This window comes from Rhea pennata, chromosome 1 (genome assembly GCF_028389875.1).
Source record: "Rhea pennata isolate bPtePen1 chromosome 1, bPtePen1.pri, whole genome shotgun sequence".
NCBI classification, from domain to species: Eukaryota; Metazoa; Chordata; class Aves; order Rheiformes; family Rheidae; genus Rhea; species Rhea pennata.
In genome coordinates this window covers 193,065,173-193,086,005 of record NC_084663.1, presented here as the reverse complement: position 1 = coordinate 193,086,005, position 20,833 = coordinate 193,065,173, and the positions used below count along the sequence as shown (strand labels likewise).

The 20,833-nt window shown below is 41.8% G+C and overlaps 1 protein-coding gene and 1 long non-coding RNA gene across 5 annotated transcripts in view; one reads left to right on the top strand and one right to left on the bottom strand.

Moving 5' to 3' along the window:
- KATNAL1 (katanin catalytic subunit A1 like 1) overlaps nucleotides 1-20,833 on the bottom strand; it is a 133,248-nt gene that overhangs the window by 76,529 nt on the left and 35,886 nt on the right. For all 3 annotated transcript variants that reach the window (XM_062567160.1, XM_062567158.1, XM_062567159.1), the window contains exons 2-4: nucleotides 10,792-10,967; nucleotides 2,814-2,974; nucleotides 690-858 (exon numbers count right to left, since the gene is read on the bottom strand). In XM_062567160.1, coding sequence (XP_062423144.1) covers nucleotides 690-858; nucleotides 2,814-2,974; nucleotides 10,792-10,953 — 492 coding nt within the window. In that variant the 5' untranslated portion in view covers nucleotides 10,954-10,967. The remainder of the gene's footprint in view (nucleotides 1-689; nucleotides 859-2,813; nucleotides 2,975-10,791; nucleotides 10,968-20,833) is intronic.
- Nucleotides 20,692-20,833, top strand: part of LOC134135597 (uncharacterized) — a 71,089-nt gene continuing 70,947 nt past the window's right edge. For both annotated transcript variants that reach the window (XR_009957318.1, XR_009957317.1), the window contains exon 1: nucleotides 20,692-20,784. This is a non-coding gene — a long non-coding RNA (uncharacterized LOC134135597). The remainder of the gene's footprint in view (nucleotides 20,785-20,833) is intronic.

Here is a 20,833-nt window from a genome sequence, read left to right as displayed (position 1 = left end):
TACTGTTTTTGAAACCATTACTTGATAGTGAATCACAGTGTCTCTTTCACTTCAGCACTGCTTCTCTTTCATGTATCTTTAAAGGATAAAAATTTCCAACTTGTTCTTATTCATTTCATTATTTTTCACAGTGTCTTTCCAAGAAACACCTTCCTAAATATTACAATGCAAATGTTTTCTGTAGATTAAAAAAAAAAAAAAAAAAAAAGAAGAAGAAGTTGTTAGGAATTTGATTTTTGCTACATAAAGGAGGGCAATGATCTCACTTTTGTACTTCTTACATGGAAATCTTTCCAAGAGACCTGAACTGGATCCTCTTAAAAAGAAGAAGAGAGGAGGGAGAGAAGAAACTTTACACTTGATTTAAACTGACAGATTAGAATCAAATCCATGATCTAGGTGAGACAAAAGAAACACCCAGCAACCGGGTACCATGTTTTTGTAACAAAAAGTCTTCTCAAATCAAGAGAGAGCAAACATCTCAGCACTTTCCTTGATCTGCTGTCATTACAGCTAATCTCCACATAATACGTACTTTGTCCATGGTGCAGGAGGAAAGCAGCAAGTTCTCTTGCACAGGACTATTGTTATATTTTTGTCTTGGTATTAAACAACTAAAAATAAGAATGCTTCCCTTTGCAAACAGCTGCATTATAACTCCTTCCCCCACCTACATGCCCACTTCTTACCTTGTCATCTCTTCCTCTAGCTCTAGATTCCCTTTCTCGGCTACTTGTAGACTTCTCGCTTTTTGATGCTGGGTGTGCTCTGCCCGCAGGCCCACGTGGCTGCAGTCCTGGTGATTCTTTCCTTAAAGGTTTTACTTCTCGGTTGGGACGTTTTATCTGAGGTGGAGCCCTAACAACAAGCAACCACAATAAAAATATGCTAAAAACAGTGTAAAAAGGAGCAACTTTAGGACTAATAGTTCATTAATTCCCTTGGTGAATTATTAGCAAAGCTGACAAGCCCCCAAGTCTTATCTCCCTATATTTGCAAATCCAGCAATATATTTCTGGTTCTATATTTCTCCAAAGAAGAAATAAAAGAAAAAAAATACATTAGAAAAAAGAAGAGTTTAGTAGAAGAAAAACAGAAAATCATGAATACCATTAGATCAATACTCCCAAACAATCCTACAACAAACCATCATGCATGTAACAAAAAAGGAAACAGAATTCAGTTAGTTTTCAAACTAGTTTCCTCTGACTCCAGATCATAAGAATATATTAAGTTATATTCACATGCACAAGTTCTACACAAAGAAAAGACATTCCTGACAAGAAGCTGGCTAATAGCTTTGGCAGGCACAAACAAGGAAAAAAATAAAGAATGAAAAAAAGTTCCAATTTCCACTTCCAATTTCATTCCCCTGTGTGAAAATTTCAAAACATAAAAGTTGCCTAGAAAGCAAAAGCAGATAGAGCTAAACTGCAACTATCTATATTTGTATGCATCATCCACTGATGTCAAAGACAACTCAGTTGTGGCATGAGGAGGCAGAATTTGTTTCTAAGATGAGGCATCACAGTCTTTTGCTCTAAGGATCAGACTTCAAATATGGAACTAAAAAACATGGGTAGGAACGTCATCCAACTTAACGTTCCCTGTTAAATCCTCTACTGATTCTTGGTCCGAGTAATTAAAAATTTGCTAACTACAAAAACATTTTCCTGGAATATTATTTAGCTATACTTCTGGATACAACTGTTACATTTTGCTTTATATATATTTTCATTAAACGTAATAGCATAAAACAGTTGTTAATTTTCCTTACTATCTCCACAAGATTTAAATTCATCTTAAAAACAGGAATGGTCTATTGAGCCCTTAACTCTAAGTAAGATACACGAACAAATACCCTCTGCGTTTCACATAGTGTTACCGCAAATATTTTGATAATGGTTTATATCACTCAGAAAAGTAATGAGCTAATCAACATTACCACTATTTTACACTTCCATTTTTAGTGTTTTTTGAAAAGAAAGGACCAGTCTTTTTGTTTGATAGTAATGAAGCACATAAATTTACAATTAATCTCAGCATTTCTTTCTGCTAACCAATAAGATCTCTCACTTTTTTCCCCTTTCCTTCTTTGCTGATACGAATATACACACATTACATTTTTTTATTATTATAATGTTAGCAGAATTTTGGCATGATAAATTTTGTTCTTGTTTTTAAATTTGATTTCTTTCTTCCAACAACCTTTCTAAAGCACCATTAGGGTGAATATTAGCATTTCACAAAACGCACAAGCTATTTATTTAAAGAAAACTATTATTTAATTGAAGATACTCTTAAGATGGTTATAGAACAAAAAGACCAAGTATTGCAGAACGTGTCTGGCATTAAAACTAACCAACTGATTAAACATAGGTCATATTTTCTGTAGCTTGGGAGCAATTCCTAACCACAATGTCCATGAAGGTTCTTCAGTTCCAACTCCCTGCTGGGTCCCCAGCCATCAATGAATTCAACTGTTTAAATAAACTAAAATAAGAAGTTTTCTGTCTGCACATGACAAAGACTACTGTCACCAAAACCTCATTTAGTTCTTCAGCAGCCTCTAGTTCCAGACACTTAGCTAGCCACTTCTACCAGTATAAAGGACTGACTTTCTTTAGAACTTCACCAATACATCTGAACTGCAATTTAATTACATCGTGTCCAATTAATTATATCTATGTTTTATTGCAAATGATTAAGGTGTAATGAAATGTGATTTTCATGTTACAAATACATTCAAAATAGAGCATGAATGTATGGCAACCCAATTTCATCCCATCCATCCCGCCTGAGCCTTTCATTACCTGTGTTCAGCTGGAACAGGAGGTGGCCATACAGCAGGATCTCTAAAAGGCTCATCTTGGCAGGATACAGGGATATCTGCAGGTCTGTCCATTTTAAAACTCTCTAAAGTGTTGACAATGCTCTTAACTTGCTCATATTCTTCAACTAGTTCTTGTCGGACCTTCAGAAATACATACTTAATTTCAAAATGATTACTATTTAAACTTTTGTTCAGTTTTACCACAGAAAGTAGTTGAAAACATACACTGCCCTCAAAAGCTGGAATTCCCAAGCAGTTCCATTCACAAGCCCCAGACCTACCAGACTGACAATAGATCCTTAATGACAGCAGAAACAATTGAATCTGTTATGTTCCTCTTCCTGCTTGCAAATGTCATGCAGCTGAATTTTAGACTTGAAGTTTCCATTGCCACCAGTCAGGGAATTAGAATTAAAACTACAGCAATAATTTCAAGATTATTTACCTGATGATGGTCATTTTGTATCAGCTGACCAACAGCATGATCCAGTTCCAGTGAAATCAAAGACCTTTCCTTTAGGGCACAAATTTAGGTTTTCAATACCACTAAAGCCTAGGAAATATAACATTTGTGTAGCATTTTTCTAAGTTTTTAGTCATATGGCTTGTAACAAGCTCAAATTTTCTATGCTAAGGTGACCAGGTCTTAGTTCACACCATCAGCCAAAAAACGCTCACAAGCTTGCTCACAAGCACAAATTTTCAGTGCATTAAAGGCATGTGAGGATTCACCTGAGTGAACCAACACTGCATTTTACCAGTTCTCCACCTATCATTCAGTGATGCTTTCCATTCTGTGGGACTGATCTTCATGCTTACTTTGTTTTTTCCTGCTCAGGGTCGTAAGATGTAGATGTCACCACTTCACTGAAGTCTTCATGCACTGCTAAGACCAACTCACGCACTGCTGTGCATGTCTGGAAATCAGTATTGGTGCTCTAGAGCTAGGATTATCTCAGAGCCATGCAAATCTCACCTGTTACAGCCTGGCAGCTGGAGCTGCAGACACATCTTGGACTTTTCCATCCTCTGGAAAGAGGCTCTAAAAGCCCTTGTGAAGAAACACCACATTAGGATAATCGCAGGTTGCCATCAGACACATGACTGAGCGAGGCCAAAAGTAGGGTACCCTGGAAGGTTGAATCAAAGGCCAGCCACTGAAGACAGCTTACAAGAAAGCCAAGGAAAGACACCAGGCACCTTGCTGTGCTCACGTCCTAAGTCCACGCGAGACAGAGCTGGAAAAAAACGTTGCCTGAGAATACTGCAGCTAGGCTTCAGTTTGTGGCAAATAGAGGAAGACAACTGAGGATGATATCAACACGTGACAATGATGTTGTTTGAAATCCAGAATCTCCTTCTGAATATATACTGCACAGACCTTGGACAATCAAGAGGATCAAGAGAATGGAGGTCTGTATATCCTTTCTGCCCCCATCTTCTGTGGGGCAGAATCCAGGTTACAATATAACAACAGCAAGTTAGGAAACTACTATTAAATAGCAAGACACCATACGACTGTTGTCCCAGCGGTGCTTCCTGATAAAAGGACGTGTCCACTAGCCAGAGATCTCCCCAAGCTCTCTCGTATGCTCAGAAAGGTACTATGATGGGTAAATGCAGGGTGCTGTCTTGCTAGCACGCATTTAGAAGTACCCCTCTCCCAGCCTGATGTTTACCTGTTCATCCCATTTCTTCCAGGACTCCGAGAATGGCTTCTTCCCTCAACTGCCCCATTCTACATATTCAAAATGGCTGCTGCCCCCACACACACTTCTGTAGGCCAGATTCAAGACAGAAAGCATCCTCAGACATAAGCATTTGTTGGTTTATAAAAAGAATGAACAAGTAAATGGACATCACTCAGTAAAGAACATCATCTCTTTCTGGAAGCTACAGTTCTCCTAAAATACTGCTGGGTGCATCCCACAGTAATGCATCATTATACCCTGTAATATTTTCCAGGAATTTCTCCCCTACAAAGACAAAATAGGAGATTTCAGAAGCATACGGAAATTCTCTAGTATAAAACTTAAATTCTAGAAAAATAGACATGACTATCCTCCACAAGACACCAGCAAGGAAAGAGGCAAGGGGAAGGGTTAATTCCTGAGGTCCTACACAATTCTTGCAAAAGTGCATTTACTTCCCCACCAGTGGTAAATGCATCTGTGTAAAAGGAGCCTTAGGTACAGGAAGTGCTTTATCATTTCACAGAGCAAAGCAGCCTTTGTGCTCACGCCAGATGGGCTAGCTGTATCTTTCCAATGACACAGGACATCCAGCTCGGGCAGGGTTGTTCTAGTAAAGACAGTAAATACTTGACATGCTCCCCTGGCTTTTGTCTCTCTGCTTTCTTGTCACACGATCAGGAGACACATCCTGTGCAAGAACTTCCTCCTGAGTTACAAGTACGATTGATTACTAGCTTAGTTCCCTCGATCTATCTAACACACATCCCTCATGTCCAAAAATAAATCCAGCCAAACAGCTGCTGGGACATACAGAAGAGTGATACGGCATAAATCTTGCAGGGCAACACTCCACGAGAGGCAGTCGCTTCCTACTGCAGCTCTCCAGGAATACACGCAGATTCCTCATATTAGCATTTAAACATATACAGAAAAGTAGGTGAAAAACAGCTTGCCACCACTGAGGTCTGGGACGCTGTCGTTCGGTTCTCTAGACCAGAAAGGAGGGTGATGTCTCAAAATTGAAAGACAGTGAGTCTTTGATGCCTTAGAAGCTGAAAATAAACTAACAACTGCTGGTCATTTCTTACAAAAAACCTGAACAGACCAACACTCAAACACGCAGCCCTTATCAGTTATCCAGTATCTGACACTCTAATAAACAAAGAAGTCCTAAACATACTCATAACAACAACAAAATCACAAAGGAAAAACAGCTGATAAATTCCCAGAGGTCTTAAGAAAACCTAGTCAGATGAAACAGGTGCAGAAAGAGTTCCTCAAACTGAGAAAAAATAACCCAAAGAGGCAAGCCAAGAAGGGCTATGCTGCCATTATGGAGCCTTTGGGTCACTCTGGGGTGACTAAGAACAGTGCTACCTAACAGCAGCCTAGGCAGACCGCAAACAGAGAAACCACTCCTCTGGACTCACCTGGTCTTTTTGCCCCATTACATCCTGCCCTCGGGTATAACAGCCCCCAGCTGGCTCCCACTCAGGGTCTAGAGAGCCCAAAGTAAACTTGTAGGTCATTCATGTTTGACCAGTTTCAGGAACTAGCATGGCCTGAGTTAACAGCTCACCGTTACCGAAAAGGGAGGCCTCTCCTCACTTTTTCTGCCCAGCTACACTCTATTACTGCTCTTCTGGATTCAACTCTGGCACTCATCTCAACACAGTAACATAATTCAGCTTAGTGAAATGGCAGAAAACAAACCTGGGGGCAGGAAAGATAAAGGACAGCGCTGCCGGGTTTGCAAGCTGAATTGGTTTGCCACCCTGTGATCAGATAAGTACTAGGACAGAGCACAGAGCGGGGAGAGAAGCTGGTGCAGCTGGGGGAAGACAGGAGAGGGCCCCCACCAGCCATATCATCTCTTCAATACAAGCAGCATTGCCAGCACTGAGTGGTTTTGGAGAGCTTTCCTTTGATATTTGAACCTTAAAGATTTACAGAATGACCAAGCAGAAAACACATCCCAACATATGGTGTAAAACACTGTGATCAAGAGATGAGTCCACTGATTCTCAGTGGTAGTTGTAAAAACATTTCACAGAATTCCTCTGGACTGAACTGTGTTTAAAGATGGAAAAGAAAAATTCTCATTGTTTATTCTCAAAGCAAAAACCCCAATGCACCTAATCACCTGCTCCAGTGATTGCAGTTGGAAAGGGTGCCTTGCTGGCTGCTCAAAGCACTCAGAGTCATTGAACTTCTGCCTCTCAGCTCCGGCTGAGGCGCCTGTGCTCTCCTGTATCGTGCAACACACAGCACACGGTTGTAACATGCAGCAGGTTTTGCTCAACAGCCTCTAGCCTTGTCGTAAGACAGTACTATCTCCCGGGGGCACACTCTGCTGTCATTCTGCAGCTGCTGAACTGTCACTGAACTAGTTCTTTCCTACAAGCCAGCTGTCTAGTAAAAAGACTGCAACAGCCAAGATACTCTCTCAGAATAAACAGGAGGAATGTCAACATCAGTAAAGTTCACAGTGGCAGTCATGAGAATAAATATGCCTTTTATTGTTGCTAAGCAAAAAAAGAGATGAGTTCTTTCACATTTTGAACCTCCCCAGACCATCCTGCATTTATGTGGATAAATGTGCCCCACATGTCAGCCAAATCTCAGAGCACACTAGAGAAGTACACTTTTTTTTTAAATGAGTTCAGAGACCTAAGAGTGAGGATAGGAATGGGGCTACTCTCAGCCACCTGAAAGAAAGGTGGGAACCCCTGGATGCAAAACAAATAACTGGACCTCAATAGCAGGTCACAGAGCTCCCCAAGCTAAATTAGTACCCAATCAACCACAATGAACTCCCAAAGGGTTGAGAAATTCTCATGTTGTGCCACTGCCACTTTGGTGGACTCTGCACTGGCCTTCAGGATGCATCTTTTCTCCATCTGAAGTTCTGCAGGTTGTTCCACGTTGATAATACAATCCCTCTCCCCAAGTCAGTGCTGGTTTTGAAACCCCAGAAGGAGTATTACTTCAAGTGGAACTGCACCAAGAAGCCTTATCTGGAGGATGTACATTCACCTTCCTCTTCCTCCTAATTGTCATCTCAGCACCAAGCACAAGGATTCCTTGATGACAGGGTGCAAAGTTGCAAAACTGAAGCTGTCTCGTTGTGCTACACAAAATACAAGTCACCAAGTATTTGCACTGTAGCACTGAACATCATTCTGTCCAGATCAACCTGTGGAAATTCACAAACAATGACACCTAAGGAAAGAGGGGTAGATCAAGGGTATTTGGGAGTCTGATCCAAAATCCCAACCACTTCTGGCTTACCTCTGCTCTACAACCCTCAATACACTGCTGGAAAAAAATCCTGTGTTGTACAGAAGGCAACAAAACGGATTATTCAGAATCAAGTACCCATTCACTGTAGAAAAGTGACCATACAGGGAGAAAAGCATAACAGGTAATAATTATTTAGCTAGAGACATGGCTGTAAATATTCTTTGAGATATGTTACTCTTATGAATTTTCTCATCTTATGGGGGAACATATACACTAACACTTGACTGCCTCAGAAATACCAGAACATACATCCTGCTGATGTGCCATGCACAAATGTACAAAAAGAGTATGCTTCATGCTAGGAGATTCCCTCACCTTCTAATTCCTAGGAATCCTTCAGGAGGCTCATGGAAGAGGATAGATTGCAAATGCACATACAGACAATACCTTTCAAAGAACTGATTTAAATAACAATCCTTTCTGTTCTTTGAGTGCTTACCTATGTGCACATTCACACTGTGAACAGCTCTCAACAGTAACCTGGAAAAGCTCTACCTGCCCAGCATCTGCTAGAAATGGTAAAATTCCACCTCTAGGATGGCATTGTACTTCTCAGATTCCTCGGAGGATGAATAAACTAAAAAAATGGCCAGTTCCATATTCCAGAGGAGGAAAGTTTCAGGTAAAAAGCAACTGCCTTTGTCTCCTTAACCATGCCCTCAGGCTTGCTTTGCTTCTGGTGCCACTTGCAAAAAGCATATGGCGTATGGGAATATTTTGCTTCTGCACATAAATGGTACCAAGTGCACTGGACCTGAATTTTGATAAATTTGTCATGTGAATGGCATTACTCTTTCGTGTCAAGGATATAAAAGGCACTCCCTTTATTCTTTTAACATTATAGACAAGGAGTATTTTCTTGTACTTTCTTGTAACGTAACTTTTGGTTATACTTTTTTTCAAAACAGTCCATCAGTTACTGGATATAGCTACTGTTGAAGCTGGGAAGCAGTACTGACACCCAGATCATCTCTCATACTGCATGATAAGGAACGAGAAGGCACAACAATTATTTAATCAAGTCTGCATGAGAAAGCAGATCTACACCTACAGGTCCCACTAAGCCATTCAGAGGCAGATATGGAATGGCTGGTGGTTCCACAGCTGTATCATTTGCTCTCATGGCTGTATCATTTGGCTCCGAGGGCTACAGGTAGTCCCATAAATTGACCAGAAGACAAACAGACTGGGGACAAAGCAGAGTGTTTCTTTACATGTCTTACTTTCTGGTCTCTGTCCCTGAGCCGAGACTACACCAGTAATCACCATGTTCTATTTTGACAAAGCTCACCTGCCACCACTGCATTGGGAAGTTTCAAAACTAACATGAGAGAGCAGGATGAGAGATGCTGCCCCATCTGCTGATGACCTTTCTGAGAATGGTTCCCTAAACTGTGCATGTGGCACCATCAGAGGCCATTCTGTTTTTCCCTAAAAGAGGTAACTCCTGAGAAGATGCAAGATGTGCAGTCAGAAGGTACAAGATGTGCAGTCCTCTGTGTAGAAGCCCACTGCCTTCCACAAGGAATAGTCCTGGAGACTGTTAATGGTCCCTTTCTACCTCGGGCTTGTAACCAATGTGCAGCACATTTTCATGCTACAGAGGCTTCTCTGAAGCAGTTCAAAAGCAACACACAAAGTTACAAGACTTTAGAAATTAATCTTCACAAGACAAGAGCTGTTAAAAGTTTAATGGAATAATCAAGGTCACCAGAGAAAACACTAAACACTAAAAGTGAAGGCAGCAGAGTGATGCAGCCGCAGAGCAAAAGCCTCATCCTTTGCCTTCCTCTAAACTACAACTTCAGCAGGAACTCAGGATATGTACAGGCCATGAACTCTTTTTTGATATCAGCATGGTAGGGGAAGCTTGAATACAAATACTTTAAAGTGAGTATCTCCTATACAATATCTAGCACATTATAACACCAAGAAAGCCAGGCGCTATCCCAACTGCTTATGCACATACATGCTTTGCAGGTAAGCTCTTAATATTCAGACGGACCTTTAAAGATCTTTGATAAAGAGCTATGCATAGTATTATCATTAGAAAATGATCGGTAGCAGTGATTTAGCTATTATTACACAAAATACCCTATGTTAATGTCAGATATTTGAAGCACAAAAACATAACCAAAGCACCTGCTGCAATAAAAAAATGTGCTTCTGGTTTTAAATAACATTACTTAAACATATATTTCTATTAAGAAAAACATCTTGAAATCATCTCTTTAGTTACAGTAAAATTAAATCTTTTATAGGAGCTATGTGCTTCTTTCACAATATTTACATAACATGAGTTCTTTATTCTGGAATGCACCTTTACAGGCCCAGGGATTAGTTTTTCAGATGGAACACATTTTGTATAATGAAAAATGGGACGACAAAACGTCAGGAAGACTTAAATACTGAAAGTGCTAATGAGAGGTCTTATATTTCAGCTGTGGATTAGTTCACTGATTTCATCTATTTCTGTTAACAGGCATGTATTCAGATGTTCACAAGATCCAAGCTAACAGTTAATACTTCAGGTTTTAGAAGCCTGATCCAAATTTGCATCATATCATTTCAGTTAACTGCTACTTAGACAACCATTTTAGATACTAACTCATCCATGCAGCTCTGTGTGTACTGCATCTTAGATGGATAAAATAGCAAAGGGAAGTCATCAGCAAAACAGTTCTTCAAAGTATTCAGTCACACACAATTAGACCAGTGATTAGCCAGACATAATATGTGAAAAGAAGAAACTAGATTCAGCTAGGACAGAAGAAGTCCTTTTAAATATGCCACAGAAAATACTAGCTCAAAAATATCAACTAAATATTGTGAACAAAATGTCATAAACTTAGTTGAAATATACATCATCTACATCTTAAAAGTTTCGGAAAGGCAGTGTATGTATCAAATATCAGGTATATATAATAATAATAGAGTAAAGGTAACTTCATTTCACTGTACCTGTTGCCATTTGCCCTTAATTGCTGGATCCCTGATTGACTGACAATGTCTCTGGATCTGCTGGATGACACCCTGGTAATATACCATTGAAGAGTCGTAATTCCCAAGGAGTGCATATTCTCTTCCTTTTTTGGCATTATCACAAATCTCTGCTAAATTCATCTTCCCTCAGAAATCTGAAAGAGAACACGATCATCAGGAAAGAAGAACTTTTACAATGTTTTGAATCATGAAATTTTGATTTTGCTATTTTTCCCATAGCTATGTCTTTTTTTTTCCTTTATCAACCATTAGCTCTGGAGGAATATCTCTTTACTAGCCTAAGGTTTAAGATCATAAATCAGAACTGTTTTATCAATGATAAAAAGGAAGTCCAATTTCTTCACTGTTTTTGGCCCAAATCCTGTTAAATTAAGTGCAAGAAAATTAAATACCCTGTGCACACTGAACCTTGTTGACTTCAAGGACCTAACAAGCTATGCTTTAATTTGTAGAACACCACAATATATCAGTCAGCAAACCATGAATCACAAATCACACAAGGCATTAAATTGCTTATTATACTATTGTATTACATATGTGCCTAAATGCTCCAACTACCATCAGGGCAGTCTGCACTAAACACTTTGTTTGTTGAATGATAGCTTAACTATATATAAACTTGAGAACTTTGTTCTGTTTAAATATCGCTCTCTCAAAGTACTCCAGAATTCACAATCTTACTTGGCTTTTTCATAAAATTTAACATGTCACTTTGGGATTTATAGCTGAGTTAGCGATCCAAATTTAAAGACTGCTTAAAACAGAGATTCCCAAAATATATCCTTCCCTTAGTCCAAAAAAACAATGCAAGACCAGCAGGTTTCACTAATGTCTTTTCATACAAGCAGTAAATCACAGCATGACTAAAGCAAAACCACAGAGTCCAACTTTTCCCAGTAACCAGTCAAGAATGAAACCACACATTCAAGAGTAAGCTATACTGTATAGCTAGATTTGTATTTAAGGTTCAGATCTATGGAGTGCCTGCCCCTTTAGCTTATCTGAATCTCACAAGATACAAAATCTAGCCTTACTGCACAGAATGTGCATCAGAATGTGCAGGGTGCATCACTGGAAAGACCTAGTACTGTGGTAATTAAGATTTCTTTAGCATTTAATTGTGAAATTCAGAAGACGATAACCAACAGGAAAAAGGGGAAAGTCACTTGCATTACACTGGAAACAGAGAAAACAGAGAAAAAGGTAAGAACTAAACATAGGTAAGAACCAAACCCATTCAGATTCAAAGAGGAAACTGGTGAGTGAACAGAATCCGGCATCCAATCCTCAAATACATCAGGGTGAGGATCTGTTAGACAAATAGCTTCCCTTCATATAGAAAACGGTTCGCAAACCTCTGGAGGTTTCCCCCCGCAAACAGCAAAAAATGAGAGACTAAAAGCAACATTTCTAAGGAACTGCTGCATTTAATTCCTAGAAATCCAGAATATTAAAAAGAGTATGTACTTAGTTCAGTAGTCTCTGTTATCTACTTACTAGCTCCCACCCTCCCAGCCTGTGTTCAACTCCCTTTTACGTTAGGGGGACCGAAATTCCCATCCAGCTCCCCTTAATCCTTTAAAGCACCTTTAAAGAGTGCTGTATTCACTGGAGGAAACAATCTCCCTGTCCTCACAGGAAGCTGGGCCAACCTAGGGTCAGGAATGCAAGACGCAGAAACACACGCTTACTTTAGAAGAACGTTAGTGGAGATAGCTGGGAAGCTGGAGAGGTGAGAAAACGTACTTGCATTTAAATGGGAGAGGGAAATCAAACACGTCTCCCATTTCCTCCAGCAATCAAGAACACAGGGGTTTCTGGCCTCATCTCTGTCACTCTGGAGCTCAGGCAAGAGCTTGATGCCTGGTGCATCGTGCTAGGGATCTTCTAGATATTTATAGGCACTCCAATTTGGAGCACATACGGAACTTGGTGGAGGCACACTGATGTACCTTGTGAGTGATAGATGTCTCCAGAGCTGACAAAAGTAGGCTTTCCGGATCTTTCTCTCGGATTTAGGCCCTTCAATTTTACTTAGAACCTACTTTAGACACCAAAACAGGTTTGAGAAAGTGAATATAACATCACACACATACCTGAGATGTTTGAACCAGCTACTATAGACTTCAGTCCTAAATCAGAGCTCTTCCAGGCACCCAGGCAATTCTTTGAGGACCTATTACAGAATAGACCAGCTATTTTAAACTAACAGTTAAAAATGGTTTAAACTAATTAGAAACCTGTTATGCACTTTAGGTATGGTAATGTTGATTCAGAATAGCCAACTTCTAAAGGAAGTCAAAATAAGCATGTCCAAAATTAAAGAAAATTTGAAGTTATTTTTATAAAGGACTTTTTTTTCCTTGATTCTCTTCTGGACAACCCTACTCTTCAACTAGGAGGGTGGGGAAGGCGAGGGGTAAGTGACTATAATTTAGTTTACATTTTTCATTTTTATATACTCATTTGTTATTATTTGTTCTACATTATATTACAGAGTTTGTGCAACATTATATATACATAATGTGTGTATATATAACATATATATATAAAGAAACTAGAAGTACAGAAATGATAGTTTTTTTTGTTGTTTCTTTGTTTTTTTCTACCATATCAGTCACATCTTTTAAGCAAATACAGAGCCAGGGACAACTGTTGTCAGGTATATTCAGAACAACTTACACACTCCTTGTGACACCAGCTTTTCATCTAGTTATTGCATGGTTCTTTCCTGCACTAGACCATAACAGCTCCACTGCATGTCAGGATACCCTCTGAGATGCCTTAGTTTACGGATCATTGACATTAAGAGACATTACAGACATTCACGTCAGTAGCTGCCACATATGCAGTCTTAAGCCCACTTCTTAAAAGCCCTGCCTCAACTAGGCTAAAAGGTCACAGGGGATATTACTCTCTATTCTTTGGAGCATAAGCTGAGCTGATCCCTATCTGGGTTCAGAAAAGAATTCTTTCTCCCAGAAATACAGCAATGCATAATTGAGTAAGATTCAAAAGACTTAAAAAATAAAATAAAAATAAAACATAAATATATCCACAGGCAGATATGTCACAGTATGAGTGGTGGGTGGAAGGAGGAATACAGGGGACTGCTTATTTAGCATGCCATTTCAAACCTGTGTACAACACTAATGCTAATGCAGGCTATGGTCCTCTTTTTTTAGCCTGTCTCCCACTTAATCTGACCCAATGGGCAATCAGAGGCAATAAATGCCCTCTCCTATAGACGGGGTCAGTAACAGAATTTTATCTGCTCTTTGTTATTATTCATAAATTTGCAAATGTCAAAACGAAGGGGTGTCTGCCGTCTTTATGCATCTCCTTTGTGCATTATCACCTCTGGATTTTGCTCAGCTGGTTAGAGCATGGTGCTGCTAATGCCAAGGTTGCGGGTTCAATCCCCGTATGGGGCTATGTTGAGGGCTGGACTAGCTGATCTCCAGAGGTCCCTTCCAACCTTACCAGTCTATGATTCTATGATTATGTGTTTTGATTCAATGAGTTACATGACTGTATCCCATTTTCTCCATAGGTACTTGATTCCCACACTAAATGGACGACACCAAATGAGCAGTTACTTAATTTTGCTTTATTTGCATTATCTCAATAGTCATATCAATCCTATTTACTGCATACTCAAGACATTTTTCCAAATTAGTTACTAATTCCCTCACTGGTAAGGTTATCATATATCTGGGCTGTCCTGGAAATGTGTCTTTCTCTGACCAACATTTTCTCCATGCAGATAGAAAATTTTCCACAGCTCCCTGAAATTTCTAGACATATGGTCTCATGTCGTAGCAGCTGTGCAGTACTGCTGACTGGACAGCTGAACATCTGGAAAGGCCCAGACAGACACAGATGAACATTGGTCACTAATTCTGTTTCTTATTTTCTGCAAATCAGACATACAGCATGATGCTGGGCATCTTGAAATTCAAAAAAAAAAAAAAAAAATGACTAACATCACAAGACAGAATGCCATACCACAGGGCACCATCTTCCTGAAATCCAGTGCCATGGTACCGCATGTTTTTGACTCCTACAAGAATAGTCAGGATGGCCCTCTGACACTGCACAACCCCAGAAGGGGTGACTTTTCACACAGACTGAAGCAGGTAATCTATGGAAAAAACACTGTGTGGCCAAGACTGATATAATGCTGATGCACCTGAGGGTTAAGATTGAACAGGAAGGCATTACTGCATTTTCTTTTTACTGCCTGACTTCTCAAAATAACACCTCAACAACAGCAATAAAAAACCACAGTTTTTATGGGTCTCATCTATACAGGGATTCCTCTGTTTCCAAAGGGATTGTTAATCTCAGAATTTTTACGCATATCTAAAACTTAATCACAGATCAATCTTCCTTCCTTCGCATCCATCAGTCCACAAGTCACTCATTACAGCTCTCCTTCCAGGAATCCACACACCAAGACACGCTCCGAAACTTGCAGGAAACTATAACGCTAGAAAGCGAGTGCTTGCCAATAACTAAAAAGGGAAAAGGAGCAAACTTGAGCATTGTCCTAATTTCACTGCTAATTCCCCCCTTTCTAGAGACATGACCCACGGCCCCAAGGCACGCAGTCAGCCCCCACACTTGTGTACTCCCCACAGCAGCCATAGCCGCAGAAGCAAGGAAGGGAATTCCAGTGTCACTGCGTTCCCACTTGCACTATTTATCCTCTTTTCATCTGTACCCATTTCCATTAACACGTCTAAGTAGCTACCTGGCACTTGTTCCTTTCTCAAATTCCTCATACTACTTAGAAACTTTTCCTTACAATTAATCTAAACTTGCTTTTCCTAGTTTAAGGCCATACTGTTTTGGAGTATTTTTCTCTCCCTTGATTATATTTTCCTTAATACAGTAAAACGGTTATATCTTCCACTTTCCTTTGAAAGTTAGAACTTCTTAAAAAAAGACACATACAGCAACATGACAACAGAACCTTACCTGGAGAAGTATAAACTGTAACACTAACTGGAACATTACCAGAGGAGGAAAAACATAAGTTCGTTTTTTCTTCCATCACATATGATTCCTAGTAGAGGCCTGCAGAAATGTTCACATCCTAAAGTCTATATAGTCATACTGTATTTCTTCACATAATCAATTTTTTAATTGAGTATTTTTTTAAGAATATGCTATTCAAAATATATTTATTCATTAAAAAAAAAGGAAGAAGAAATCTTGCCTGTTTTAATATAAATATTGTCCCTTTCATTTGGGGCTTAGGTGTAGAACAGCTGGTCTTCATTTCTAACAATTACTGTCCCTGTTCAGGAGCTGTCACTGATGCTGCTGACAATTATCAGGCATTATTTTTGCATGACAAAACAGCTTTTTAACTGATCACTGTAAGATGAAGCACAAACAAATAAAAGGCTTGCCAATTTCCACAGCAAAATATGTATTTTCCTATTAACTTAGCTTCCCTTAAACTTGCAGGTGTTTTTGCATAGACTTCTGTGGGAGTTAATGATTATTACCCCACAGGACTACTACTCCTTAATGCCTGTTAAAAATATATATAAATAAGCACGTGATTCAGTTCTACCAGGTCTGGATTTAAACTATATTTAACCAGTTTCTTAAAACAAAGACTAAAACTGTGCTCTGGCAGTGCTCTGCTGTATTTTTCTTTTGCTGGGCACATTAGCAGCAGCAAGAACAGCTATGACCAGGCCCCCAGCAGCCGTGGGGGCTGCGGCAGGTAATGGCACTAGCGTGCCCACTGTGTCACTTTGAAGTAGCATGCACACCAGATGAAGCACACGCACCACGGCTCAGCAAACCCGGCACTAAGGGATCGCTGAATTCAGCTCACTGTTTTCTTCTGGTTTACTGCCACTGGATTTCAAGCTGTTTTGAAATATTAGACGTGGAGTTAATGAGGGAATAAGCATGGAAGTGGGAAGGAGAAAAAGCATGCACACAGGCCTCAAATGATGTGCGTGCAGAGTTTTCTGAGAACAAACTTGAAGCAGAAGGTTTACACAGAATGCAGGTGAAGTACTTCAAATGAAGTAAAGACTACAATAGTAGTCAAAAATAGGGAAAAAAAAAACACTAAGAAGTTGGTCAGTGTTTTAATTAGAGATAGCATGCCATTGCGCTGAACAGAAAGCACCCTGGAGAATTAAATGAACATTTACAAAGCCTTTGAATTACAGTTTTCTGAAGTATTAGATAGAGAAGAAACCAGATAGCTGCGCTATTCCTAAGATTGACTGCAAAATGTATTCTCTTCCAAACCAATTCATGTACCACTTTTAAATAAAGTATTTTTATTACAATGTAGAAAAACCTCAAACACCCCAACTCAGGAGTAACTGAGGGCATGTGACCAGTTTCACAAGTCCACATAACGAAGTCTAAATTACTTAGTGTAATGAGGGGCTCTGCTAGACTGGATAAGAGAAAGGAAAGCCAACAGAGACACCACGGGGCACACACCAGGCAGCGTCACTCCACACACACGCAGTTCAGGTAACAAAAGCCTTGCAAGCTTCTTGTGTGTTTTAGGCCTGCTGGACCCAGGCCGCCTCCCCACGTCTCCCTTCTCTATGAGATGCCCTCCAGGCTGCCGGCGTTAGCACCACACCAAAGCCGGGCGAGTGCCAAGCATGCACGTGGCACCAGCTCCGCGGTAATCGAGCCCTCCTGCGACAGAGGACACAGGGCCCGAAGACGCGGGGTATCACGGACTCCGCAGTCCCATCCGGAGCTCAGCAAAGTGGAACCCAGCCTCCATCAATAATCCCTCTGGCTCTGTGCGGAGCCACTTGCTCCTCTGCATATCACACGTGTGAGCACTTCAGGCAGAGCAAATGTGCCACCAAAGACTCCCAAGATGGGTTTGTGCAGAGCCAGCTCCAGTTCAAAGTGTTTATTAGGTCAGGCTTGGTGCCAAGAAAGGCAGTTAAACCACTTCTGCACCTGGCCCTGGATACAGCATATCCATGTTCCCACACCACCACAGCTAATAAGCCCTGCCAGACCATAGTCAGCTCCACAAAGACTCAGTTCTGGTGTCGCTGCATTCCTAGCACAGCCAATCTGCAACCCAGATAAACCTTCCATGAATAATTGCAGGTTTAATGGACGCACACATGTGTTTATAACCCTGACTCACAGGGTCAGAATTCAGACCTGGATACTTTTCCCCCATTTGAATTCCCCTTTGAATTTCAAAGAATTGGCTCTTTAGGACTATGAATGTGGGGTTTTTTTTTAGATTAGTATTTATTTAGATTAGTATTTTGCTTTCTAGAAATGTTTTAAAGAATAGTATATTTATATTTATTTATATATATATAAACATATTACGTGTATGTGTGTACAAACACAAATATATATAAAAAAACCTGTTAGAGCTACAGGCATCAAGACTTTGGATTTCAGAGCTTACCTCTAAAAGAGAATTGCAATCAATTACACTGAAAATCACAGATAAAGGTCTATTGTTATTTCCCTGTCTTCTGTTTACTTTTCTGCCTATTCTGAGGTTGTGATTAGCTCAGGACAGGATTCATCCCTCCATGACCAGCTCAAAAGCCCCAGTCTCTGAGAGCCAAAGCTCTGGAGGCATGCTGTAGGAGAGATGTTCACTTCTGCAGTCCGCTAAGTCCTGGGAGTTGCGAGAAGCCTAAGCTCACACAGCAGAGACAGTGCCTTCTGCGTTGTTTAGCCACTGCTCTGTCAACTCTATTAGGCACATTTATTGCATTTTTTCAAGAACCCATGGCTTGGCTAAACACATGCAGACTTTCAGGCTCGGAGCAAAGGCATATCTATGCCACACAAGCCACTCATCTGCCAACAGGCAAAACTTCTGTTTTGTGTCTGAGGTCAGTAAGACTCCCTGGAAAGGCTATTAGAATTGACTGTCAATAAGGCCAAATAAAAAATACGTGGCTTTCCTCAAAACCAGATGCATTGCTATGTTTTGATCATCATGAAACAGGTATGAGAAACTTTGAAGCTTTTAGCCCAGACGCCAGTTTGACAAAGTTCCATACAAATCTAAAGCAGATTTTAAAGTGTTGGAGAATTTTAATAATAGAGAGTGCTGCCTTAACTATAATATTATAAAGCATTTTACACACTGTGGAGGTTTTAAGGGTGGCTGGAAATGAAGTGCCTGTACTGTTTATATCCTGTGCAGTCATGCATTGATCCTTCTTCTTTGGGAATACTGCTTACTACACTCAGAACCTCAAGTAAAATCTTAGTTTCTGCTACAGTCAGAGGGAAATATATGAAACAAGATGTGTTTAACATGATAAAAAAACCCTCTTCATCTGCAATAAAAATCAAACACTCATCGGAAAGAAACCCATCTCTGGGTTATTTAAAACTATATTAAGAACATTAATATATAAGGGGAAAATACTGTGCTGACACTTGTGAGATACATATTTTTAGAGTGAAAAAAAAGACTCCTTCAATATACTGATCATAAATATGTGTATTTTAAATATAAACTAGAACAGGAAATTTGATTTTATTTCCCTGGACCTTTCCCTACCTATTGCAGAACACAAGATAAAGGAGAACACTAAAACTGTGTTCAGAAGATGGAGAGGGAAAGGACACACATGCCAACATTGCCATCAGGACAGAAATGCAGACACAGTCAGCTCCCCTCAAATTACTAAAAAAAAAATAGCACTGTGTCTGCTTATGAAAGATCCCCTAATGCAGCAAGCTCAAGAGAGCTGAAGTGTGCTAAAACGCATCAAACTGCAAACCATAAAACAAGCTAATTGGAGAAACCTCCCCGAGCCCTCAGCTCGTGGCTCTCTCCGACCGCTGCTACCCTCCTCTGACACACCGCAGCCCTTTTCATTCGTGGTTCAAACACCGCCCGTGGGTCCAACACTGCCCTTCCTCTGCAGCGCTGTACGCGCTCCAGGATCCTCCTCCCTGCTGCACAGCCCTCCCCTTGCATCCACTCAGCCACCCTCCGCCAGCAGCTCGCTCTCCCTTCACCCATCTATCCTCCAATATGCCCCGTTCCTTGTATTCATTTTTTTTCTTTCACTTCCAGCACAGACCTCCCCTGGCACCCACGCACCATCCACAACACGTTCTTTCCAGCGCGCCCCTCCAATGCATCTGTCCACCAAGCATTCAGCACACCCCACGCTTGCATTTACCCACCCGGCAACACACCTCTCCTTCAGCATCCATATCCACCCTCCAATACCCCGGCACCCCCCACCCCTGCGCCCACCCTCCGCGCACCCAGCCACGCTCCGGCGCATCCTTCCCCGTGCCCCCGGTACCCCCGCGCCGCCCGCCCGCCGCTGCGCTCCGCCTTCTGCCCAGCCCCCCGCCCCCTCCTCCCACCCACCCGAGACACGGCGCTGCCCTTCGCGCCTCTCAGCGCGCCCGGCCCCGTCTCCCGTAGCCCCGGGAGCGGTAAAGGGGCAGTATCGACCCCCCCATCCGCAGCGCTCCGGCCCCACTGGCCCCGCAGAGAAGGCGCCAGAGAGACAAGTTGCCTCGACACCCTCATCCAGACCCAGCCTGCGCCGGCAACGTCTCCCCTCCCCACCCGCGCCCCACGCCGCGGTCTCCTCCGCGAGGGCAAAGCCAAGCCACCGCTCCCCGCCACCTCGCCCCAGCCGAGCGCGCCGGGATCTGTAGTTCCCAGCCCCACGCGCTCCCGCGCGCGGCCGGCGCCGGGGAACTACATTTCCCAGCACGCTCCGCGGGCGGCCACCCTCCGCCTGCCTCTCCTACCCCCCCTCCCCCCCCGCGCGGCCGCCGCCTGCCTCAGCGCGGCAGGACGCGGCGCAGCGCTGTCGCGCGCGGGCGGCCGTTGGGCTGCGGTCCGCGCCGCGCGCCCGCCCGGGCAGCCGCGACGAGGGGCCGCCCCGTAGCCGGGTCCTGCCGTTACCTGGGAGAGCCGGGGTGCGTGTCCGCGCGCGAGGCCGGGGGCGGGGGGCGGGGGGCGCAGCCC